The 19,906-nt window shown below is 44.9% G+C and overlaps 1 protein-coding gene and 1 long non-coding RNA gene across 4 annotated transcripts in view; both read right to left on the reverse strand.

Annotated features, from left to right (window-relative positions):
- Positions 1–1,972: 1,972 nt before the first annotated feature.
- Positions 1,973–3,913, reverse strand: LOC144239805 (uncharacterized). The gene is made up of 3 exons (XR_013337492.1): positions 3,844–3,913; positions 3,375–3,602; positions 1,973–2,164 (listed from the first exon to the last, which is right to left on the reverse strand). It is a non-coding gene; the product is annotated as an uncharacterized LOC144239805 (long non-coding RNA).
- Positions 3,914–10,349: 6,436 nt separating this feature from the next.
- Positions 10,350–19,906, reverse strand: part of SCN10A (sodium voltage-gated channel alpha subunit 10) — a 92,436-nt gene continuing 82,879 nt past the window's right edge. For all 3 annotated transcript variants that reach the window (XM_077773992.1, XM_077773991.1, XM_077773990.1), the window contains 2 exons: positions 14,979–15,249; positions 10,350–12,042 (listed from right to left, as the gene is read on the reverse strand). In XM_077773992.1, coding sequence (XP_077630118.1) covers positions 10,829–12,042; positions 14,979–15,249 — 1,485 coding nt within the window. In that variant the 3' untranslated portion in view covers positions 10,350–10,828. The remainder of the gene's footprint in view (positions 12,043–14,978; positions 15,250–19,906) is intronic.

Genomic DNA, 19,906 nt, shown 5'->3' on the forward strand with positions numbered 1-19,906 from the left:
CAAAACCAAATCCTCAGTAGTGCTTTGAGAGAGTGGGAGAGGAGCTTCACCTGTGCCATCAATCAGAAGCAGGGGGATTGATTATGGGCAGGAAGCTAGGATGGGGAGATGACATCATCACTTCTGGGTAGGACCCTGCACGTGCCTAACGTAACCGAGGGGAAGTGATGCCCTTCCTGCAGCCCTTTATCCAGGAACCCTACGTAAGAAGCCTGCAGATGGTGTAAGGGGTATGTGGACAGTATGAGAAATCAGTATGAGAAGGGAGAAGCAGGGTAGTGCTGTAGGCAGCTGGGCAGGGCAGGGGGTTGGGTGAGTTGAGAGAGTCACCTAATGCACAAAAATTAAGGGGGCATTTACTCTCAGGTTTGTGAAAAGCTGGCCCTACGACCAGAGCTCAGATTTTCTAGGGCTTCTCTGATCAACCTGACTTGGAAATGNATACGTAAGAAGCCTGCGGATGGTGTAAGGGGTATGTGGACAGTATGAGAAATCAGTTTCTTAATTCTGAACCATAGGGTATCTGGGAGTTTATCTTCATTTGGGATCCCTCAAATCAGGAGCTGAGACAAAGATTTGGTGGCAGGTAGTATTGGGGATGTGATTCCAGGAGGCCAAAGTGAAGAAGCAGAAAGAGCTAAGGAAGGGAGAAGCTCCCATAAAAGCTGGGTAGTGCTGTAGGCAGCTGGGCAGGGCAGGGGGTTGGGTGAGTTGAGAGANTGCTCTTCCCCTCCCTTGCTGGTGCTGGGCCACTCAAATCCCTGACTGGACAGCCACAGGAAAAAGGCTGGAACTGATTAGTGTTGACCTCCTGAAGAGATTGTCTTTAGGTGTCTATTGCCCAGAAATCTATCCAGACCTGGTTAAGCATTTACTTCCATTCTGAGCTACTCTGTGGCCCTCCAGGAAATTTGTTTGATGTTGGAATTGATGTCTGTTGCTTGTAACCAAGTAATTCTGACATAGAAACTGATACCTGGAGATGAGTGTTACTATTAATAGACCTCAAAGTGTGGCATTGGCCAGGTTGAGATGTGGTAGGATACTGAGACTCTCTTATGACCAGATCTGAATTTGGAAGTTTCTGTTATGCTTTTAACTACACCATATTGTATGTGGAGACTCAGATCAACTGCCCTTTGCAGCAAGAGTTTAAGGGACTGCATAGAAAAACGCTAGGATTTGGAAAGACACGGGCTCCTTCCTGCAGGCTTGCTAGAGGCACATAAAGAAAGACAAACTTCGCCTCAACTGGCCCATGTGAAAGCAGAAAGGGAGGCCTTTTCTGGCTATGACTAGTAACCTAAGGTCTTAGAGTCTTAGATTTTGGAGAGTGGAAAGACAAATTTCTGTCCGAGGCTAATATTGCTAGAGAAAGGGCAGGGGGGTTGGAAACTGGGGTGTGCTGGAGCCAGTTCATACTGCCTCAGGTCGACTGCGCACATCTCTTCCCAGTTCTGCCTTCAGGGATGTCATGTTGGTATCTTGACACGGGCCATAGTGGGAATATTTATACCAGATAAATCAGAAAGTGCTACAAATCAGAGATTACTCCCTTTAAAGAGCTAGTTGTTAAACATTTACCAGCATACCAGTGATCGGAAACATAGAGATGAGGGAAAGAATGGAAGCTGGGAGAAGCCTGACACCCTTTCCCGCATCTCGCCCCCTGAATGACCCTGCCCCTGCACTCCCTAGAGAGCAAAGGAGACACGACTCCAACTTTTAGAGCTGCCCAGTGCTATACAGACCGGGAAGTGGCAGATGAGATGTGCCTCCACACCCAAGCCAATCGTTTTTCAATATCTGTGTGCAGTGGCTGGGTGAGACTAGGATGAAGACCATTCAGCTGAGGACTGCACATGGCAGTGGTGGTGGGGAGCAGTGGTATCCAATCCAAAGTTTAGACTGAAGGACCATAACCCAACAAAAACTACTGAGTTGGTAAAATGCAAAAGATGGAAGTCATAGCAGTGTTTTAAGGGATTTGTATTGTCAGAGGCACTTCAGTCCAGGCAAATGGCGCCTCATGAATGCTCAAACCTGAAGACAATTTCCGTAGTACACTGATGTCATGGAAAGTGCAATAAGCTGCCCATTCCTTAGAAGTCTCCTTCCAATGCTCCTTCTTATGACACAATAGGACAGTGGGTGAGGAATTCTCCTAGAAATAGAACCAGGAAATCCCTCCACTGTCAGAACCGGGAGAACATGCTTCAAGGTATACTGTGAGCTTGTACTTTTGGATGTGGTTTCTACTTTTCTGAAGAGGGATAACGTGTTTCTCTTATATTATTGTATATCAGATGACTAACCTTTGGGCGGTGGGCCATGAGAAGCTAGCTACGGACTGATCAAGAAGAAAGCATGTCACTCATTTTCCAAATGTTGTGAATCTACTTTGACACCATTCTAGGTCCAGGGGATCTATCAGTGAGCAAAGTAGGTAGAGTCCTTGCTCCCACAGAGCTTACATTCCAGGGGGGAAGACAGACGGTGAGCAAGTACATATATGATATCCAGGAGGGTGCTGAGCGCTATGGATATAGCTGGTAATTTGACAGGTGGTCAGGGAAGAACTGAAGAGAGTGTAAGAATGAGCCGTGTGGATATACTGGCTGAGGGAAAAGCAAATTCCAAGGACCTTTTTACCAAGGCAAGAGCATGCCTGGTGTGTTTAAGGAAGAGCAGGAAGGACGGTGTGGCTGAAGCACAGAGAATGAGGAGTGAGAACCGGATTATGTAAAACCATTGTAATGACATCTACTCGGAGAGCCAGCATAGGTGCCATGGTTGGATTTTTTGACCCTGGCTGCTGTTTGGGGAGAATAGACTGTTCAGGACAACAGTAGAAATGGGGGGGCGGGTAATTGGGAGGCTATGGGAATAACGCTTGTGAGGGATGAAGTTGACAGTAGTTAAGGTGGTAAGAAGTGGTCAAATCCTGAATATGTTTTGGAAGTAAAGTTGTCAGGATTTGCTGATCTCCTATTATTCAAATAGACTTCAGTTGAAGCTGGATGCGTTAATAGGACAAGGCTCTGGGCTGCTTTTTGGAAAGAGGGGGAGTGCAGTTACACGTGGGATGGCTGCATTATGTTAGGAAGGCGTTTTTGACACTGCATGTCTGGAAAGAAGAACGCATGCTGATGTTGGGCAGTTCAGGGGTGGACAGGGTGGGGGCTATTGTTTAATCCTGTTCATCATACATTCTCTCTTCTTATGGCCACATAACTTTTCTATTTGGGAACTGCTCCCAGCTCAGCTGTGGCTCCCAGGGTGAGCACATGATCCAGTCATGGTCAATGAGTTGCATGTCTGGACAGTGTTTGCTTAGGGAAAGGGATGGGACATGACATTGGCCAATGACATACCTCCATGGGAATTTTGCTGGAATTATTGGGAAGGAGTCATTTCCCTTCTGAGGTCATAGTTGTAAAGGACTTGCAGGGTAACATTTTGCCACTACATGGAGAGAGATTGTTGAGGATGGAGCCAATACAGAAGAAAGCAGAATCCGGAAGGAGAGAGATAATATCCTGATGCATCATTTGAACTCCTGGACCCAGGTCGGTCTGGATCCAAAGGCATCTCTTGGCTTCCTGTTTGGTAGATGAAAATGTTTTTTTATCCCCATAAACTAATTTGGGTTGGATTTCTATCACTTGTAACCAGGGTTGATAATATTCTACCAGTATGCATGAGTGTAACAAAACATTTCTGCACCTATTGGTAAATAGCTGCTGCCTCAAGTGCTCCCCACCCCTTCCCCGGCTGCCCTGGCCCTTCTTTTGGGACCTTTCTCTAGACTTTTCCTTGATGCGACAGCTGAAGGGTTAGTACCTGGCACAACAGGGGCCTCCAGAAGGCTGCTTTAGCAATATGGCCAGTCCTGGTTGGTGCCCTGTGTCACACAGGCTAGTAAGTGTTTTAATGTCACCCGTGGTACCATCCAAAAGAATTCAGAGAGTTACACAATTCTGTCCCCATTGTGATCATATCACGCCCTCATTTCCTGCTGGGCTTGGCTCAAGCTAGTTTGGTTACATTTGCTCAAACTATTCACCTTCTTGCACATCTCCTTTGTCTTCTGCATTTGCTATTCATTTTCTCTACAATTTCCTTTTTTATTACCCATTACAGTCATACCTCAGAGACGTTACAGGTTTGGTTTCAGACCATCACAATAAAGTGAATATTGTAATAAAGTGAGTCAGATTAATTTTTTGGTTTCCCAGTGCATATAAAACTTATGTTTACACTATATTGTAGTCTATTAAGTGTGCAATGGGATTATGTTTTAAAAACGTACATACCTTAATTAAAAATTACTTTGTTGCTAAAAAAGGCTAACCATCATTCTAGCTTTCTTTTTTTTAATAGTTTATTGTCAAGTTGGTTTCCATATAACACCCAGTGCTCATCCCCACAAGTGCCCTCCTCCATGCCCATCACCCCCCTTCCACTCCCCCCCATCAACCCTCAGTTTGTTCTCAGCATTCAAGAGTCTCTTCCCCACTATTTTTTTGCCCCTTCTCCTCCCCCATGGTCCTCTGTTAAGTTTCTCCTGATCCACTTATAAGTGAAACACATGGTATCTGTCCTTCTCTGCCTGACTTATTTCGCTCAGCATAACACCCTCTAGNTTTTCATTCTAGTTTTCAGTGAGTCATCTTTTTGCTGATGGAGGACCTTGCCATAATGTTGATGGCCATTTACTGCTCAGGGTGATGGTTGCTGAAGGCTGGGGTGATTATGGTGATTTCTTTCATTTTTTTTTTAAATTTTAGAGAGAGAAAGGGAGAGAGAGAGAGAGAGTACGGGTGGGGTAAAGGAATGGCGGGAAAGAGAGAGGATCCCAGGTAGGCTCCACACTGATGCAGGGCTCAATCCCACGACCTTGGGATTGTAACCTGAGCTGATACCAAGAGTTGGACGCCTAACCAACTGAGCCACCCAGGTGCCCCAGTGGTTTCTTAAAATAAGACAACAATGGCATTTGCTGCATGGATTGACTTTCTTTCATGAATGGTTTCTCTGTAGCATGTGTTACTGTTTGATAGCATTTTATCCACAGTGGAATTTCTTTCAAAATTGAAGTCAGTGTTCTCAAATCTTGCTGCTGCTTTATCAACTAAGTTAATGTCATAGTTTAAATCCTTTGCTATCATTTCAACAATCTGCACAGCATCTTCACCAGGAGTAGATTCCATCTCAAGAAACTGCTTTCATTGCTCATCCACAACAAGCAACTCCTCACTCGTTCAAGTTGTATCATGAAATTGCAGCAATTCAGCCCTGTCTTCAGGCTCCACTTCTAATTCTAGTTCTCTGGCTATTTCCACCACATATGCAAGTACATCCTCTGCTGAAGTCTTGAATACCTCAAAGTCATCCATGAGGGCTGGAATCAACTTCTTCCAGGATTCAACATTCCTGTTAATGTTAATGTTTTGACCTCCTCTCATGAATCACAAATGTTCCTAATGGCATCTAGAATGGTAAATCCTATCCAGAAGGTTTTAAATTCACTTTGCCTGGATCCATCACAGGAATCACTGTCTACGGCAGCTATAGCCTTGTGAAATGTATTTCATTCTTTTTTTTTTTTAAGCGAGGGAGGGAGGGGATGAGGGAGGGGTTACAGAGGATCCAAAGCAGTCTCTGTGCTGACGGCAGCGAGCCCGATGTGGGGCTTGAATTCATGAACTGTGAGATCATGACCTGAGGTCAGACGCTCAACCGGTTGAGCCACCCAGGTGCCCTGAAATGTATTTCTTAAATAATAAGACTTGAAAGATGAAATCATTCCTTGACCCATGGGCTGAAGAATGGATATTGTGTTAGCAGGCATGAAAACAACATTAATCTCATTGTCCATCTCCACCAGAGCTCTTGGGTGACGAGGTGCATTGTCACTGGAGCAGTAATACTTTGAAAGGAATCTTTTTTTCTTCACAGTAGGTCTCAACAAGAGGCTTCAGATAGTCGGTAAACTATGTTGTAAATAGATGTGCTGTCACCCAAGCTTCTTGTTCCATTTACGAGCTCAGGCAGAGTAGATTGAGCACCATTCCTGGGGGCCCTCGCATTTTTGGATAGTAAATAAGCATTGGTTTCAACTTAATATCACCAGTTGCATTAACCTCTAATAAGGGTCACTCTGTCCTTCGACGCCAGGCACTGACTTCTCTTCTCTTGCCATGGAAGTCGGCACTCTTGCTAAGTGGCATCTTCTTCCAGTAGAAGGCTATTTTGTCTACATTGAAAATCTGCTGTTTAGTGTAGCCACCTTCATTAAGTATCTTGCTAGATCTTCTGGATCACCTGGGGCTTCACCTTGCATTCTGATGTTATGCAGATGGATTCCTCCCTTAAACCTCATGAACCAACCTTCGCGAGCTTCAAACTTTTGCAGCTTCCTCATCTCTCTCAGCCTTCCTAGAATCGAAGAGAGTTAGGGCCTTGCTCTGGAGGAGGCTTTGGCTCGAGGGAATGTTGTGGCTGCTTTGATCTTTTGTCCAGACCAATAAAACTTTCTCCATATCAGCAATAAATCTATTTTGCTCTCTTATCATTCCTATGTTCACCAAAATAGCACTTTTAAAATCCTTCAAGAATTTTTCCTTTGCAGTCACAAGTTGACTAACTTTTTCATGCCAGAGGCCTAGCTTTCAGCTCATCTGAGCTTTCAACATGCCTTCCTCCCTAGGCTTAATCATGCTTTTGACTTAAGGTGAGAGACGTGTGAACACTCAGAAGCCACTGAAGTGTTACTGAGCTGCTGAGTTTCAATATTGTTGTGTCTTGGGGGAGGAGAGAGATGGGGGAAGAGCCAGTCGGCGGAGTAGTCAGAACACACACATTGATCAAGTTTGCTGTCTTCTATGGGCACGGTTGGTGACACCCCAAAACAATTACAAAGTAGCATTGATGATTACTGAATAGGATCGCCATAACACAGATAATAACAATGAGAAAGTTGAACATGTCACGAGAAAAGCCAAAATGTGACGTAGAGACATGAAGTGAGAAAAAGCTGTTGGAAAAATGGCACCAATAGATTGCTTGATGCAGGGTTACCGCAGACCTTCAATTTGTAAAAACAAACAAACACCAAACAAAACAAAACAAAACAAAACAACCCCAAACACCAGCGTTTGTGAAGTGCCATAAAGTGACACACACAAAACAAGCTAAGCCTGTAAGAGACTCCTACTCCTTCTTTTATAACTCAGCTCAGATCATCCAAGTCCAAGATAGAAACACCACAATTCAGAGTAGCAGATAGTAATTACTTCTGTGAAGAAGGAGGAGAATCTAAACGAAACCATTATGTTTTTTAGATGATGAGCTTTAACATACACACAGAAAAGAACATTAACTACATATGTTTATCTTAACACTCAAGGCGACACTCAAAGAGAACCACCTAGGTGGTGAATTAGAACGATGGCAAAGACCCAGTTGCAAACGCTTGTACGTTTAATGGACTAAAAAGTCAGGGTTTCATACTGTAGGGCGGGAAACCTGAGTCATGGGTATATCTTCAACTCTTCGGGCAAAGTTAAACCTTTTCAGAACGGTTGTGCCAATTTAATTACTTTCTAGAGGTGCAGTTCTTGTTGCTTGACATCTTTGCCAACACTTGATATTTGTTAGGCTCTAAAAGCTTGGCAGATCTGATAAATGGTATTTCGCTATGGTTTTAATTTGCATTTCCCTGATTACTAATTAGGTTGTGCACCCTAATGTTTCTCAGTTATTCAGATTTCTTCTTTCGTGAAGTATGTTTTTAAGTCTCTTGCCAGTTTTCTACAGTGTTGTCTATTTTGTATTGATTTGTAGAAATTAATGGAAGTCTCCTCTGAACATTAGATTTTTATTGGATCTAAGTGTTTTAAATATTTTTTCCACTCTATACTTTGTGTTTTTGCTCTTTTTTAAAAAAGTTTTTTATTTATTTAAGTAATCTCTACACCCAACGTGGGGCCTGAACTCATGACGCTGAGACTAAGAGTTGTACGGGGTACGTGGGTGGCTCAGTCGGTTAAGCGTTCGACTTCAGCTCAGGTCATGAGCTCACGGTTTGTGGGTTCAAGCCCTGCATCAGACTCTGCGCTGACAGCCAGCTCAGAGCCTGGAGCCTGCTTCAGATTCTGTGTCTCCCTCTCTCTCTGCCCCTCCCTGCCTCAAGCTCTGTCTCTCTCTGTCTCAAAAATAAATCAACATTAAAAAAAAAAAAAAAAGAGTTGTATGCTCTTCCCATTATGCCAGTCAGGCACCACAGCCTGTTCACTTTTTTAATATCTATTTTAATGACCTGATGTCCTAAATTTTAATGTAGCCAAACATATCAGTCTTTTCTTTATTCTGTGGTCATGTAGTTATTTTCCTTTATTATCTTCTAAACATTTTATAGATTTGCCTTTCACATTTTGGTATACGTGAAATTGATTTTTAAATACAGTTTTAGGTAGGGGTCCAATTTTCTTTCATTTCTCATGAAGATACAATTGTCCTAATACCATTTGTAGGAAGGTCATCTTTTTCTCACTGCTATGTTATGTCATTTTCTAGCTTTTGGTGGTTACCAGTAATACTTGGCATTTCTTGGCTTGTGGCCACGTCACTCTAATTTCTGCCTCTGTCTTCATGAGGCGTGTGTGTGTGTGTGTGTTTTCACATGGCATTCTCCTCTCTGAGTGTCTATGTCCAAATTTCCCTCATGTTTTAAAGATATTCATCACTGCATTAGGACCCACTTAAATCCATTATTACTGCATCTTAATTTGATTATATCTACAAAGACTCTATTTCCAAATAAGGCCACGTTTGCAGGTTCCATGGGTTAAAACTTCAACATGTCTTTTTCAAGGGTGGGGGTGGGGAACAATTCAACTCACAGCCTGGGGCAAAAAATGGATACTTTGAGAATAGTATCATCTACTTAATAAAACTAGTCTGTTGATTGGGTACATTTAATTCTTCCACATAACATATGAACATAAACCATTCCCCAAGTTCTCTGTCCGTCCAGTTGTCTTAGATGGCATTTTAACTGAATTCATGGGATTTAGATGTTGAAGAAGTGGCACCATCAACATCTTTGCTCCCTGGTTCAGAGAAACCAGGGAGGAAGAGCCATTTTGTTGAACCACCCTTCAGATACAAACCACACACCCAGCGAACATCTGATCTGTACTGGGACAGCCCATGCCCTCCGCTATTCCATCATTACCTCATTAACCTCCATCGGTAGGTGCCGGCAAACCCCAACAAGCATCTTGAAAGCCACTTTGGCCTCTGACGGGCCAACAGTGACAGAGAAAGGAGATCAAGGCCTCAGAAAATCTGTATCCATGAGGCAAGTATGGAGGCCTAGTCTCCAGGCTTTGTAATTATATAAGTGGGAAATCTCAAGAAGGGATTAAATGTGTATATCAACAAATTGACCTGATCCTTGTTATTGTGACAGGAAATATCCCAGGGCTAATAGATCATGGCTGTGATTAAGATCCTTTATATCCTATGTTGTCACATGAGCTCCTTCCTCACCTTCATCTTAAGACCCTTCACATTCTTTGGCCTGAATATTATCTTCTGACAACCGTTTCTTCACTCACTGCTTAAGTCCAATTAATCGTTCGAGGCTTAGTTGCCATTATCTCTTGTAGTTAGAGCATGTCTGTCATATGACAGTTACTTAACATTTGTAGGATGAATTTCAGAGAACAGTGACCATACCTTTTATCTCTCAGATCATCTTTTTCAAAATGTCCCTTTTCTTTTGATTATACTTATAATGGAGTCTTGGCCCAAGGGAAATGTGAAAACCTTCCCTCTTAAGGTCTGACTATGGGATGTGAAACAGGTTTTGGAATGTATCCAAAAGCCACCTCCTGAGCCACACAGCAGAAAAGTCTGGCCATTGCAGCTTCAGGAGAGAGTGTTTTCCTCGTTTAATTGGAACGGAGTGTGACTGAGTCCTGTAGCAGGAAGTGCAAGGGCCATAGAGGGTATCCATTTTGTCTCCCACCTCCCACCAATTTTACAAGAGGGGAAACTGAGGTTCAGAGGGGAAGGAGTGTGGTGCAGGTAGCATGGCAACTGGTGGAGTGTTTGGGATTAGAACAAACTTTCAGGACAGTGTTACTTCCTGCCCCATCCAGATTCCAGCTCAAAATCATATCAGGAAACCCGAAAGTGAAGATATGGTTTATGACGCATGTCAGTATCATAGAATTTTTTTAAATGATGCCGTAAGATAGAACATTGGTCTTCATATACCTTTAAAAATATTAATTTTAATGGATATCTGAAAGGCCTGTCATGACACAGACCACAGATGTTACCCTGGGCAGGAACAATTGTCTGGCAACTCTCAACATGCAGTCATGCAGAATCCTAAATAGCATTGTCCATCTCCATGTGTTGCTTCACAGAGGACTGCCTTGGACCTTCAGCAACATCCTTGCCATACATCTTTGGAAGTTCTGGTCCTGAGAAGTTTGTCACAGTAAGTGTAAGCTCTGGTCACGGTTAAAATAAAAGGACCAGGGACATTTTCTGGAAAGTAAGAGAAAACGTCATCTGATATTGAAATTCAAAAGGGTAGTCACAGTGGAGATGCTCTTGGCTTCTGACTCCCGTGGGTGTATGAGGGCCTCTGCAAAGGTGGGCACCAATTGCATTCTCCGCCCAGTTCTGACACTGACCGGTGGCATGCATTGGTGAAGTGGTAGCTGGGTGCCACCTGTAGTGGGAAAGTTATCACAGAGCAGAAGGTCATATCAGAACTGGTTAGGTCCGTGCCAGAGTGTCCTCACTAGGGCCCGGGGGCAGTTGCTTTCTTACCGGTAGCTTCATCTTCATTCTGCATTGAGCTAGATGTGCTCATGCTGACTTGATTACTAAGGCCTCTGGTGACACTGTCATAAGATGGTGGGAAAGAGGCAGCGGATGCACTTTCAGATTTGTCTGGGAATGCACAGTTTTCGCTTGCCACGAATCCAACAAAGCCTTCATCTGGGAGTGACACAGCCTCCTCCTCAGCTCTGGGCACAGCTGGAGGGTTGGAGACCGTCTTGGAGCGGTGCAGCACGTAGCTCCGATAGGCTTTTTGAATGACAGTAGCTGAAATGTCTTCTTGCTTCCACCGGAGGGTGGTTGCTATTGGTTCATAGGATGCTTTTGAAACATTGGTTGCCATAAACTTCTCTTCGATATTTGCCTTCAGAGAATCCAATTCCCCAGATTCTCCCAGAACATTCTTAGTAAAGGCAAAAAGAATGTCCAAACAGTGGATCTTATCTCCAGGGACCAGGGGCAGGTCCATCTGGATTAAGATATTCTGATTGGGTTTTGGGATTCTCAGGGGGCCAGAGAGGGTGTCCGCAAAGTCTGAGAGGGCAGAAAAGGTAATAAACTGAGTGGCTTCTGGGTCAAACTTCTCCCAGGTCTCATAAAACATGTCAAAGTCGTCCTCGCTCAGGGGCTCGGTGCTCTCCTGTGTGGCCACATTGAAGTTCTCCAGAATCACTGCGATGTACATGTTGACCACGATGAGGAAGGAGATGATGATGTAGGTGGTGAAGAAGAGGATGCCCACGGCTGGGCTCCCACAGTTCCCCCGGGAGCCGTTGCTGTTGGGCAGATTGGGGTCGCAGTAGGGGGGGCCCGTGTTGAGGATGGGGCTGAGGAGGCCGTCCCAGCCCGCCGACGTGGTGATCTGGAAGAGGCACAGCATGCTGCTGGCGAAGGTCTGGAAGTTGAACATGTCGTCGATGCCGGCCTCCCACCTAACATGGGGGAAGCTGGCCATGCCGAAGATGGAGTAGATGAACATGACGAGGAAGAGCAGCAGCCCTATGTTGAAGAGGGCAGGCAGGGACATCATGAGGGCAAAGAGCAGCGTGCGGATGCCCTTGGCCCCTCGGATCAGCCTGAGGATGCGGCCGATTCGGGCCAGGCGGATGACTCGGAGTAGCGTCGGGGGGAAGTGAGTTTCAAGTGAGGTAAGAATCGCTGAAAACACCAGGCCTTTAGAAGAGGGGAAATGATCGGATTAGTACTTGCAAGCCTGAGCTGTGACAAAGCTGGCTGCAGCCACCCTCTCCTGTCTCTGCTCTGTATGGACCTCCATGTGAGGATCTGTATTCAAGTCCTCTGGGCCTCCTGAGCATTGAACGGTGATTGGCATAATGCAGGGGCTCAGTACCTGCTCACTGCATACATCTCTTGTCTCTGAAGTAAGTCCCACCCTTCCCACCATGTTCTTATCTTTCTTTCCTTCCACCCAGAATGTCATCTTCCCAGTCAGCCTCCGTGCCCAAAGCCCTATCTCCTGCAGCCTAGTTTAGCTGGAGGTGATGGCAGCGTATGCCACACATACCAGTCCTTGTCCATCTCTGTCTATGACACAGACCCTACTCTTCCTTGAGAATTCAGCCTTGGGATGTGCCTTTTCCTCCACCCTGTCCTGTGCTCTGTGAAGGCCAGGGTCCCCTGTGATTCATCTCTCCATCTCCTACTGTGAAGATTGACTTAGTTCCTGGCACATGGTCCTGTGGATAATTGTACAGAGCCTGGTGTTAATTATAAGGGGGCTTGAGGAGTCGGGCAACTTGCTGACAGCTGAAGCAGAATGGCTGTGAATGGCCAGCTGTCTACATAATGGCTTGTATTTGTCTCTTTCATTTCCAGCTGTGTTTGAACTCTATGTTAGGGCCTGGAGATAGGCTTGTTTGGGGTCAGTTATAGCCCTCCCACCCACTCATAGTTATGAACAAAGCTAGAAAGAGGAAGAATGGATATGTCTCCCTATATGATATCTAACTTGAAGATTTGTGAAGCTTGATCTAGGGGACACAGGACCCACCAAGGATTAGGCGAGGCCTTTAGGTCAGACAGGATGTGAAAACTCTTAGGACAAATGGTGAGGGCTGTGGTGGCAAGCTCTCTCTCTCTCTCTCTCTCTCTCTCTCTCTCTTTCTCTGCCAGGGGTCCCTTGACCTTTGTCCCCTACTTGCTTTTTTTCGTATGAATATGGGTGGTCATAGTATTGTGTTGGGTGGAGCCAGGAAATGGGAAGAGATCTGGGAAGGAATTATAATATTGTGTTATAAAAGCTTTATGAAAGCCCCTCTCTTAAAGCCAGGTTAACTGGGATATTTTTCCACAGTGTGGGGTATATTATGTTTCTATATAATCTAGTACTTCAAGGGCTAAAGAGTCTTCATACTTGTAGCAATTAGGTACTCAATACATTTCTTGCTGTTGGGAAGCAAGAAAGAGAGAGAAGGGGGCAGAAGGATGGAGCGGTGGGTCCTTCAACTAGTTTTCTAGTTGCCTCTTTGCCTGATTTCTCACCAGTGGATGGTGTTGCTGTGTAGGTCATAGGAACTGGCAGTCAAGGTGTCCTCATCATAAATTGGAGTACTTTGAGTATATTTTATTTCTATAGTATTGATATGGGAACTCACATAAGCAAGCTCTTTTCTCCACTGTAAAATCAAAATGACCTTTAGAATTTCTCACTTTGGAAAAGCAAACAACAAAACAAACCTCCCACAAAAACAGTAGCAGCAGGAAAACAAAACAAAACACACACAAAAAATATAAACTCACCGACAAATAAACACAACCCAAGGCTGTGTTTCAGCACCGGTGTGGGGAGATTGATTAAATGCTGCCAAGTTGTATTTAGATGCTGTTAGCTTTTGATGGTAAATCAATGGAAAATGAAATCCACAGTTACTCCCTGACATGAAAAGTAAGCAGGTCATGATGTAACAGGTCAGGATATATTTATAATGCAAAGTAAAGCTGGTACACTGGGATTTGGGCTTTGTAGGGTCAAACTTGGCCTAAACCACAAGAAGCCCAGGGACATTCTCTTGGTTGTTGTTGGAAAGCAGCTAGTTCATTAGAAGAACATTAGCCTGGTCTGGGGCGCCTGATGGCTCAGTTAGTTAAGCATGTGATCTTGGCTCAGGTCATGATCTCACATTTCATGGGTTCATTTGGGTCTGCACTGACAGCTCGGAGCCTAGATCCTGTTTCAGATTCTGTGTCTCCTTCTCTCTCTGCCCCTCCCCCACTCATGCTGTCTCTCTTCAAAATAAACATTAAAAAATTAACAACAACAAAAACATTAGCCTGGACTAAATTCAGCTCTGCCCTTTACAAACTGTGTGATCATGTACCATTTTCCTAATCTGTGAGGTTCAATTTTTAATGTATAAAATGAGGATAAGAACACTCCTTCAGAGAGCTGTTGTGAAGGTCCAGGGGACCCATCCCAGTACTCAGATGTCAGCGAGCACTCAGCTATGGTGGCTCCATTGCCCACTTTAGCCTCTGACTTTGTTAATTTTTCTCTGAACACTCATTGGCCCCCCAAAACTGGGCCTATCATTCAATGCCCAGAGTAGGCCCTAAGAGCATAGATCTCTTGGCATTGATCCTTTGACTTTTCTATCACTCATACTCCCTAAGTGGACAGTTTTATAGAGATTTAATTCCAGATCCTTGACTTAGGAATCTCCTTTGAACACTTATATTTCCCACTCTTCTGGCAGCCACCTCCTTTTCCAGAAAGTATATAATGACTCACCTCAAATCACACCACCTTTGCTTTGAAGGCCATCAAGATAAGGCCCACTGGAAACTCCATCATCTTATTTTTTCTGGAGGAGTGATTATCCCTAATAGCCCCCAAAGCTGACGCAATAGGCTATGCACACAGTAGGTGCCTAAAAACACTTCATGACAGCATGGAGAAGGCCACTGGAAACTCCATTTCACTGAGAGGCCCAGGGGCACTTTAAACCTGCAACTCTTGGAAAGCAGCAAATATTGGGCTCCTATAATACATAATGTGTATCAGAAAAGTCTGTTGGTTTTGAAAAAAACAAACCAGCCCGAACAACCCCAAGCAGAGCCTGGGCTTCCCCGCCAGCTGTGAGCCCACTTACTCCCAATGGAGAGGACCACGACAATGAAGTCAAACACGTTCCAGCCGTTGGTGAAGTAGTACTGCCGCAAGGCGAACATCTTCATGACGCACTCTCCCGTGAAGACAGCCACAAAGAATTGGTTGATTCTGTTGAGGATTTTTGTCTTTTCTTCGCTCTGGTCATCGGTCTCCACCATCATGGTGATCATATTGAGGCAGATGAGGACCATGATGACAATGTCGAAAGCTTGTCTGGTCACAACGTCAAAGACAAAGCCCTGATACTTGTTCTGAGAAAACAAGAGATGGTACCTCAGGGCCTTTACTGGCCAACATATGCGAGGCATCTAAAGAGGCTGTGCTCTCCACAGATGGCTTCCTAAAGTCCGCCTCTTTTGTCTTCCTCACACTCCACATCCAAAGAGAAGCCAAGTCCTGTCCTTTCTCCTTCCAAAATCTTTTCCTTAGTTGATTCTACCTCAGTGCCTCAATTCAAGTCCTTGTTACCTTTCTCACCCCTTTGAAGAAATCAGGAACTTTGTCCTTGCTGGTGCTCATTTGCCAAGTCCTTCCCATCCCTTCTCTTGGCTATCTAAATCCCAATAGTCTGGAGTGGTCCATTGTTTTAAGCCCCACTTCCTCCAGGGAGATCTCCCTAATCACATCTTTTCTCTCACAGCCTTTGTAGTCAGTCTCAAGTTCTAGAATTTCCTGTGTGCTTCTCTTCTTTTCTGCTAGACAGTGAGCAATTTGAGGATGGGGCCATGTCTTGTTTAACGCTGTGCTCCCATAGTGCCTGCGTAGCATGAATTCAAGAACTGCAGACTAAGAGTACCTGGATGGCACAGTTGATGGAGTGTCCAACTCTTGAATTCAGCTCAGGTCACGATCTCATGATTCATGGGTTCAAGCACAGAGTTGGGCTCCACACTGTTAGTGCAGAGCTTGCTTGGGATTCTCTCTCCCTCTCTCTCTGGCCCTCCTCACTCATGCTTTCTCTTTCTCAAAAACAAACAGAGAAACAAACAAAGAACTGCACACGCAGTGGCTGCTCATTCTCCCTCACCCCAGGTACCCCAAGGCAAAGGGACGGGCCTGGGGTCCTTATCTTTCCTCATTGTATCTTCCAGAACTTTGCTCCTCCTGCATCTTGCAAAATCCTTCCTCCTCTGAAGCTTGTGTCATCTACATAGCCCACCTTCACCTCTTCTTCGTTGCTGACACTTACCAACCTCCTGGTCTTTTGGCTTCATTACTGAGGAGTGAGGCTTCTGGTCAGACATGGCCTCTTTGGTCTACTACGTCTTGGTTCCTTAGTTAAATCTCTAATGACCTACTTGTTCCTAGCTTAAAAAAAAATGTTCCTGAACCTTACATCTCCCTCCAGCTACCACCCTACTCCTCCCCTTTACTTTTACAGCTAAATTCTTGAAGGGATGTTGTGCAATCACTGGTTCCCACTCACTCCTCAGTTCACTCCAACATAACTTTTCACCCCAAGCTGCCACTGAGATGGTTCTCATTCAGATCACCAACGACCTCCATCATGTAAGTCCATGGGCACCTGTTCAGCATTGCTTGCCACACATGCCACCTTGAAACTATGTTTTCCTGGTTTTCATCATGCCTTACTTTCCTGGTTCTTTTCTTGCCTTTCTGGCTGCTCTGTTTTGAGTCTTCTTTATGCAACCCACAGATGTTAGAGCACCTCAAGGCTCAGTCCTAGGCAGGACTCTTCCCCCTCTTCTTTCTCTCTTTCCAACCTCTCCAGCCTGTGAATTGGTATGTGTGTGATTTTCCCTAGTTGTTTCCCTTGTCACAGGACTGTGGTCTCTGACATACAGAGACTTCATCTGTCTTGCTCACTTCCCTATCCCTAGCGTCTGCAGAGTACCTGGCATGCAATAGATCCTCAATAAATAGATGAATGGATAGCTCTGAATTACCCACATCTCAAATAAAATTAGAAGGCCACTTTATTGTGTATAATAGGCACTTACTGAATGTGCACTGTGTTTGGGGCTCTGCATGAGTGGAGGCAGAGAGGACCCTGTCATGAGTCTCACCAGGGAGCTCACAGAAGCTGCAAATCAGACAAGGGGAAGAAGGGCTGTGACAGAGGCTGGGTCTTGTTTTCTACTTCCTGGTGGGGAGGGATTGCAACTCTGTGGGGTTGGAGTAAAGGATCAGACCCAAGTAGACCTGGATTTGGGTGTAACTGCTGGTCCATGTCTTTCCTGGAGTGAGAGGAGGATTGCAGAGCCACGAATAACTTCCATTTTATCACTGGAAATGGCAAGAAAAATAAAGGCCTAATTATGACTACACACCTTGTAATTGAACAGAGCCGGTGACAGCATTACTAAGGTGTGGGCATTGAGTTTGCCCCAGATATTTGTATGCTGGGGAATGGAGTGGCTTGCTGCTGTTGGCTTAGCCAGTGGGCAGGGACAACTTCTTTGCAGCCCTCAGTGTTCTCAGAGGTGATGAAGTGGATGATTTTCCTATAAAGTGGGGTATATGAAACCTGTGTTTAGTAATTTCTATAGCAGGGAATGTTATAGAATAAAATTTCCCAGTCTTGTGGAAGTCTTAGTCTTTGCTATGGATGGAGCATAAAATTTAGAACTTGAGCTTTGCCAGTAGTGAAGAGGGGTGTGTGTGTGTGTGTGTGTGTGTGTGTGTGTGTGTGTGTGTGTGTATCCTGCACCGGCCTTGCTGTGAAATGGCACCCATATGCGTGTGGGGCAGAACTACTGTGTCAATGTTCAGCTTTTATCTGACCAGCTGACCAGCTCAACCTATTGGAACTACTAAGGGAAGAAGGTGAGCATTCCAGTGAAAAGAGAGCTGGATCTGGGAAGGTGAGTCTTAGGTGGGAGTGGGAATTTCTCTTTTTGCTTGGGTCTGGCCTTTGAGGAGGGCAGATGATCATGCTTGTCCCACTGGGTGGTGAATGCCAAAATTTTTTCTGCCATATTGGATGCCAGCCAGGAGCTAGGACAGGGCAAGGCTAGTGGGCCCTGGGGAGCAGCCATATGCAGTTGCCGCTTGGGCCCCTGCTCTACTAAGCAGCAGAGATGCTTCTCTTTGGGACCTCTAAGATTTCAAAGTCTTATTTGAATGTTCCAGCCTTGCCTCAGCTATGGTAAGGGGAACAAAAGGAAAACAATGTTGGCTGTGCTTGGAACAGAGTATTAAGGAGAGAGCCATGTTCCTCCACTAAAGCTAAGACAGTGTTGATAGTTCATTAGTAATACACCCCCTTCCCATCCAAATGGATGACGAGTCTCAGAAATACAGCTGGGCTGTGATGTCTCACTTGCCTTATCCCTGTGGAGGGCTTCCCTGCATGCCAACCTCGGAGGGTCTTGGTTATGGCTTAAGCAGGAGAAATGGTGATTTCATTGTAGGCCTCCCTGCCCAACCATTGTCTTACACTCTTATTGTCGTGCCTGGAATTTTAACATTAGGTTCCTATTTTTGTATTAAGATAGTGTCCTCTCCAGGGTCCTTTTCTGAAATTCAGTTCATCCTATCCCAGGGAAACTGTCCTCCTTGACAGGAGGAAGCTATGGTGGCCTATGGGATTGGTTGATAAAGGGGAGAAGCTGAGATCTTATAGAGAGATTGAGCAGTGTATAGGGCAAGGTACCAACATGACTTTGCCAAGGGATGTCTCTAGCACAGACTCCTTAGTGTCTGGTTCAAATGTGGATTCAGCATCAGTCCAGCCACCAGTGAAGGCCAGCAGGGACTCAATTGCTTTCTTATCTGTAAGTCTCAGGATCCTTCTCCATTCACTTGATGCTGATTGGTTGGGCTCAGCCATTTACCTACATCTTTTAATTCTGAGCCTGTTCCTGCCCATTGAACTGACTGACAGAGGGATACTCCTGAGCCTTAAGGACTGTCCCTTAGGCTCATTCCACCCCAGTCATCTTGATCTTATGGGGGATTTGGAAGGAAATCTCTGCCCCTACAGAGGTTTGAACGTCCTATCACCCCTCACTGTATCACTTCTTTTTATTTTTTATATTTATTAGAGAGAGAGCATGAGCAGGGGAGAGAGGCAGAAGAAGAGAGAGAATATCAAGCAGGCTCCATGCTCAGTGTAGAGCCTGACACAGGGCTCAATTCCATGGCCCTGGGATCATGACCTGAGCCAAAATCAAGAGTCAGATGTTCAACGAACTAAGCCACCCAGGCACCCCCATTATAACCTTCTTATCAGAATTGAGCATAGTGATACATTTGTGACCACTGTTTCCAAGTAAAGTATAACCAAAAACCATAGCATTTTTTCCCCTCCTGTAAATGTTTTCAAGGCTATGTGCTCATGAAGTTTTTAGCAACTTATGCAAACCCCATGGCCTGATTTAGAAATCCTAATGCTGTGGCCAACAGAATGTATGTCTCCCTAATTTTAGGGAAGGTCTGCTCCTTTGTTGCAGGTTCTTAGATTTTGCCTTGCTGGGGTGGGGGGAAGGGCTAATGGCATTGTGCTCTATACAGCACCTGTAGTTTTCTCCACAAATACTGCATCTTAACCACAGAAAGGTTAAGTAAAGGGACAAGATGCCAATTCCATTCACTGGAGTGGATGGCTCAGAAATTCTTGGAAGAAGCTCAGTTGTACATTTCCAACATAGCAATACTCCCACTCCCAGACCTGTTCATCCACTCTCAACAGATGCCAAGTAGAGGTTTGACATTTTCTGTCTTCTGGTGGAGGACTGAGAAGAGCTTAGGTGATAGCATGTATGGTTTGGGTATTGCATTTAATGGAGAAATAAAATGGCATGTCTCTTAGGGTCCTTGTGAATAAAGAATAGAAGTGAAGTATGGCCCTAAGTTTTGGTTAGTCTAAACACAACTTTTTATTCCTATTGTGCCACTTGACCATGACCATGACTGGGGCCCACGGAGTTGGGTTTTGGCTATTTC

This window comes from Crocuta crocuta, unplaced genomic scaffold (genome assembly GCF_008692635.1).
Source record: "Crocuta crocuta isolate KB4526 unplaced genomic scaffold, BGI_CrCroc_1.0 scaffold541, whole genome shotgun sequence".
In the NCBI taxonomy this organism is placed as follows: domain Eukaryota; kingdom Metazoa; phylum Chordata; class Mammalia; order Carnivora; family Hyaenidae; genus Crocuta; species Crocuta crocuta.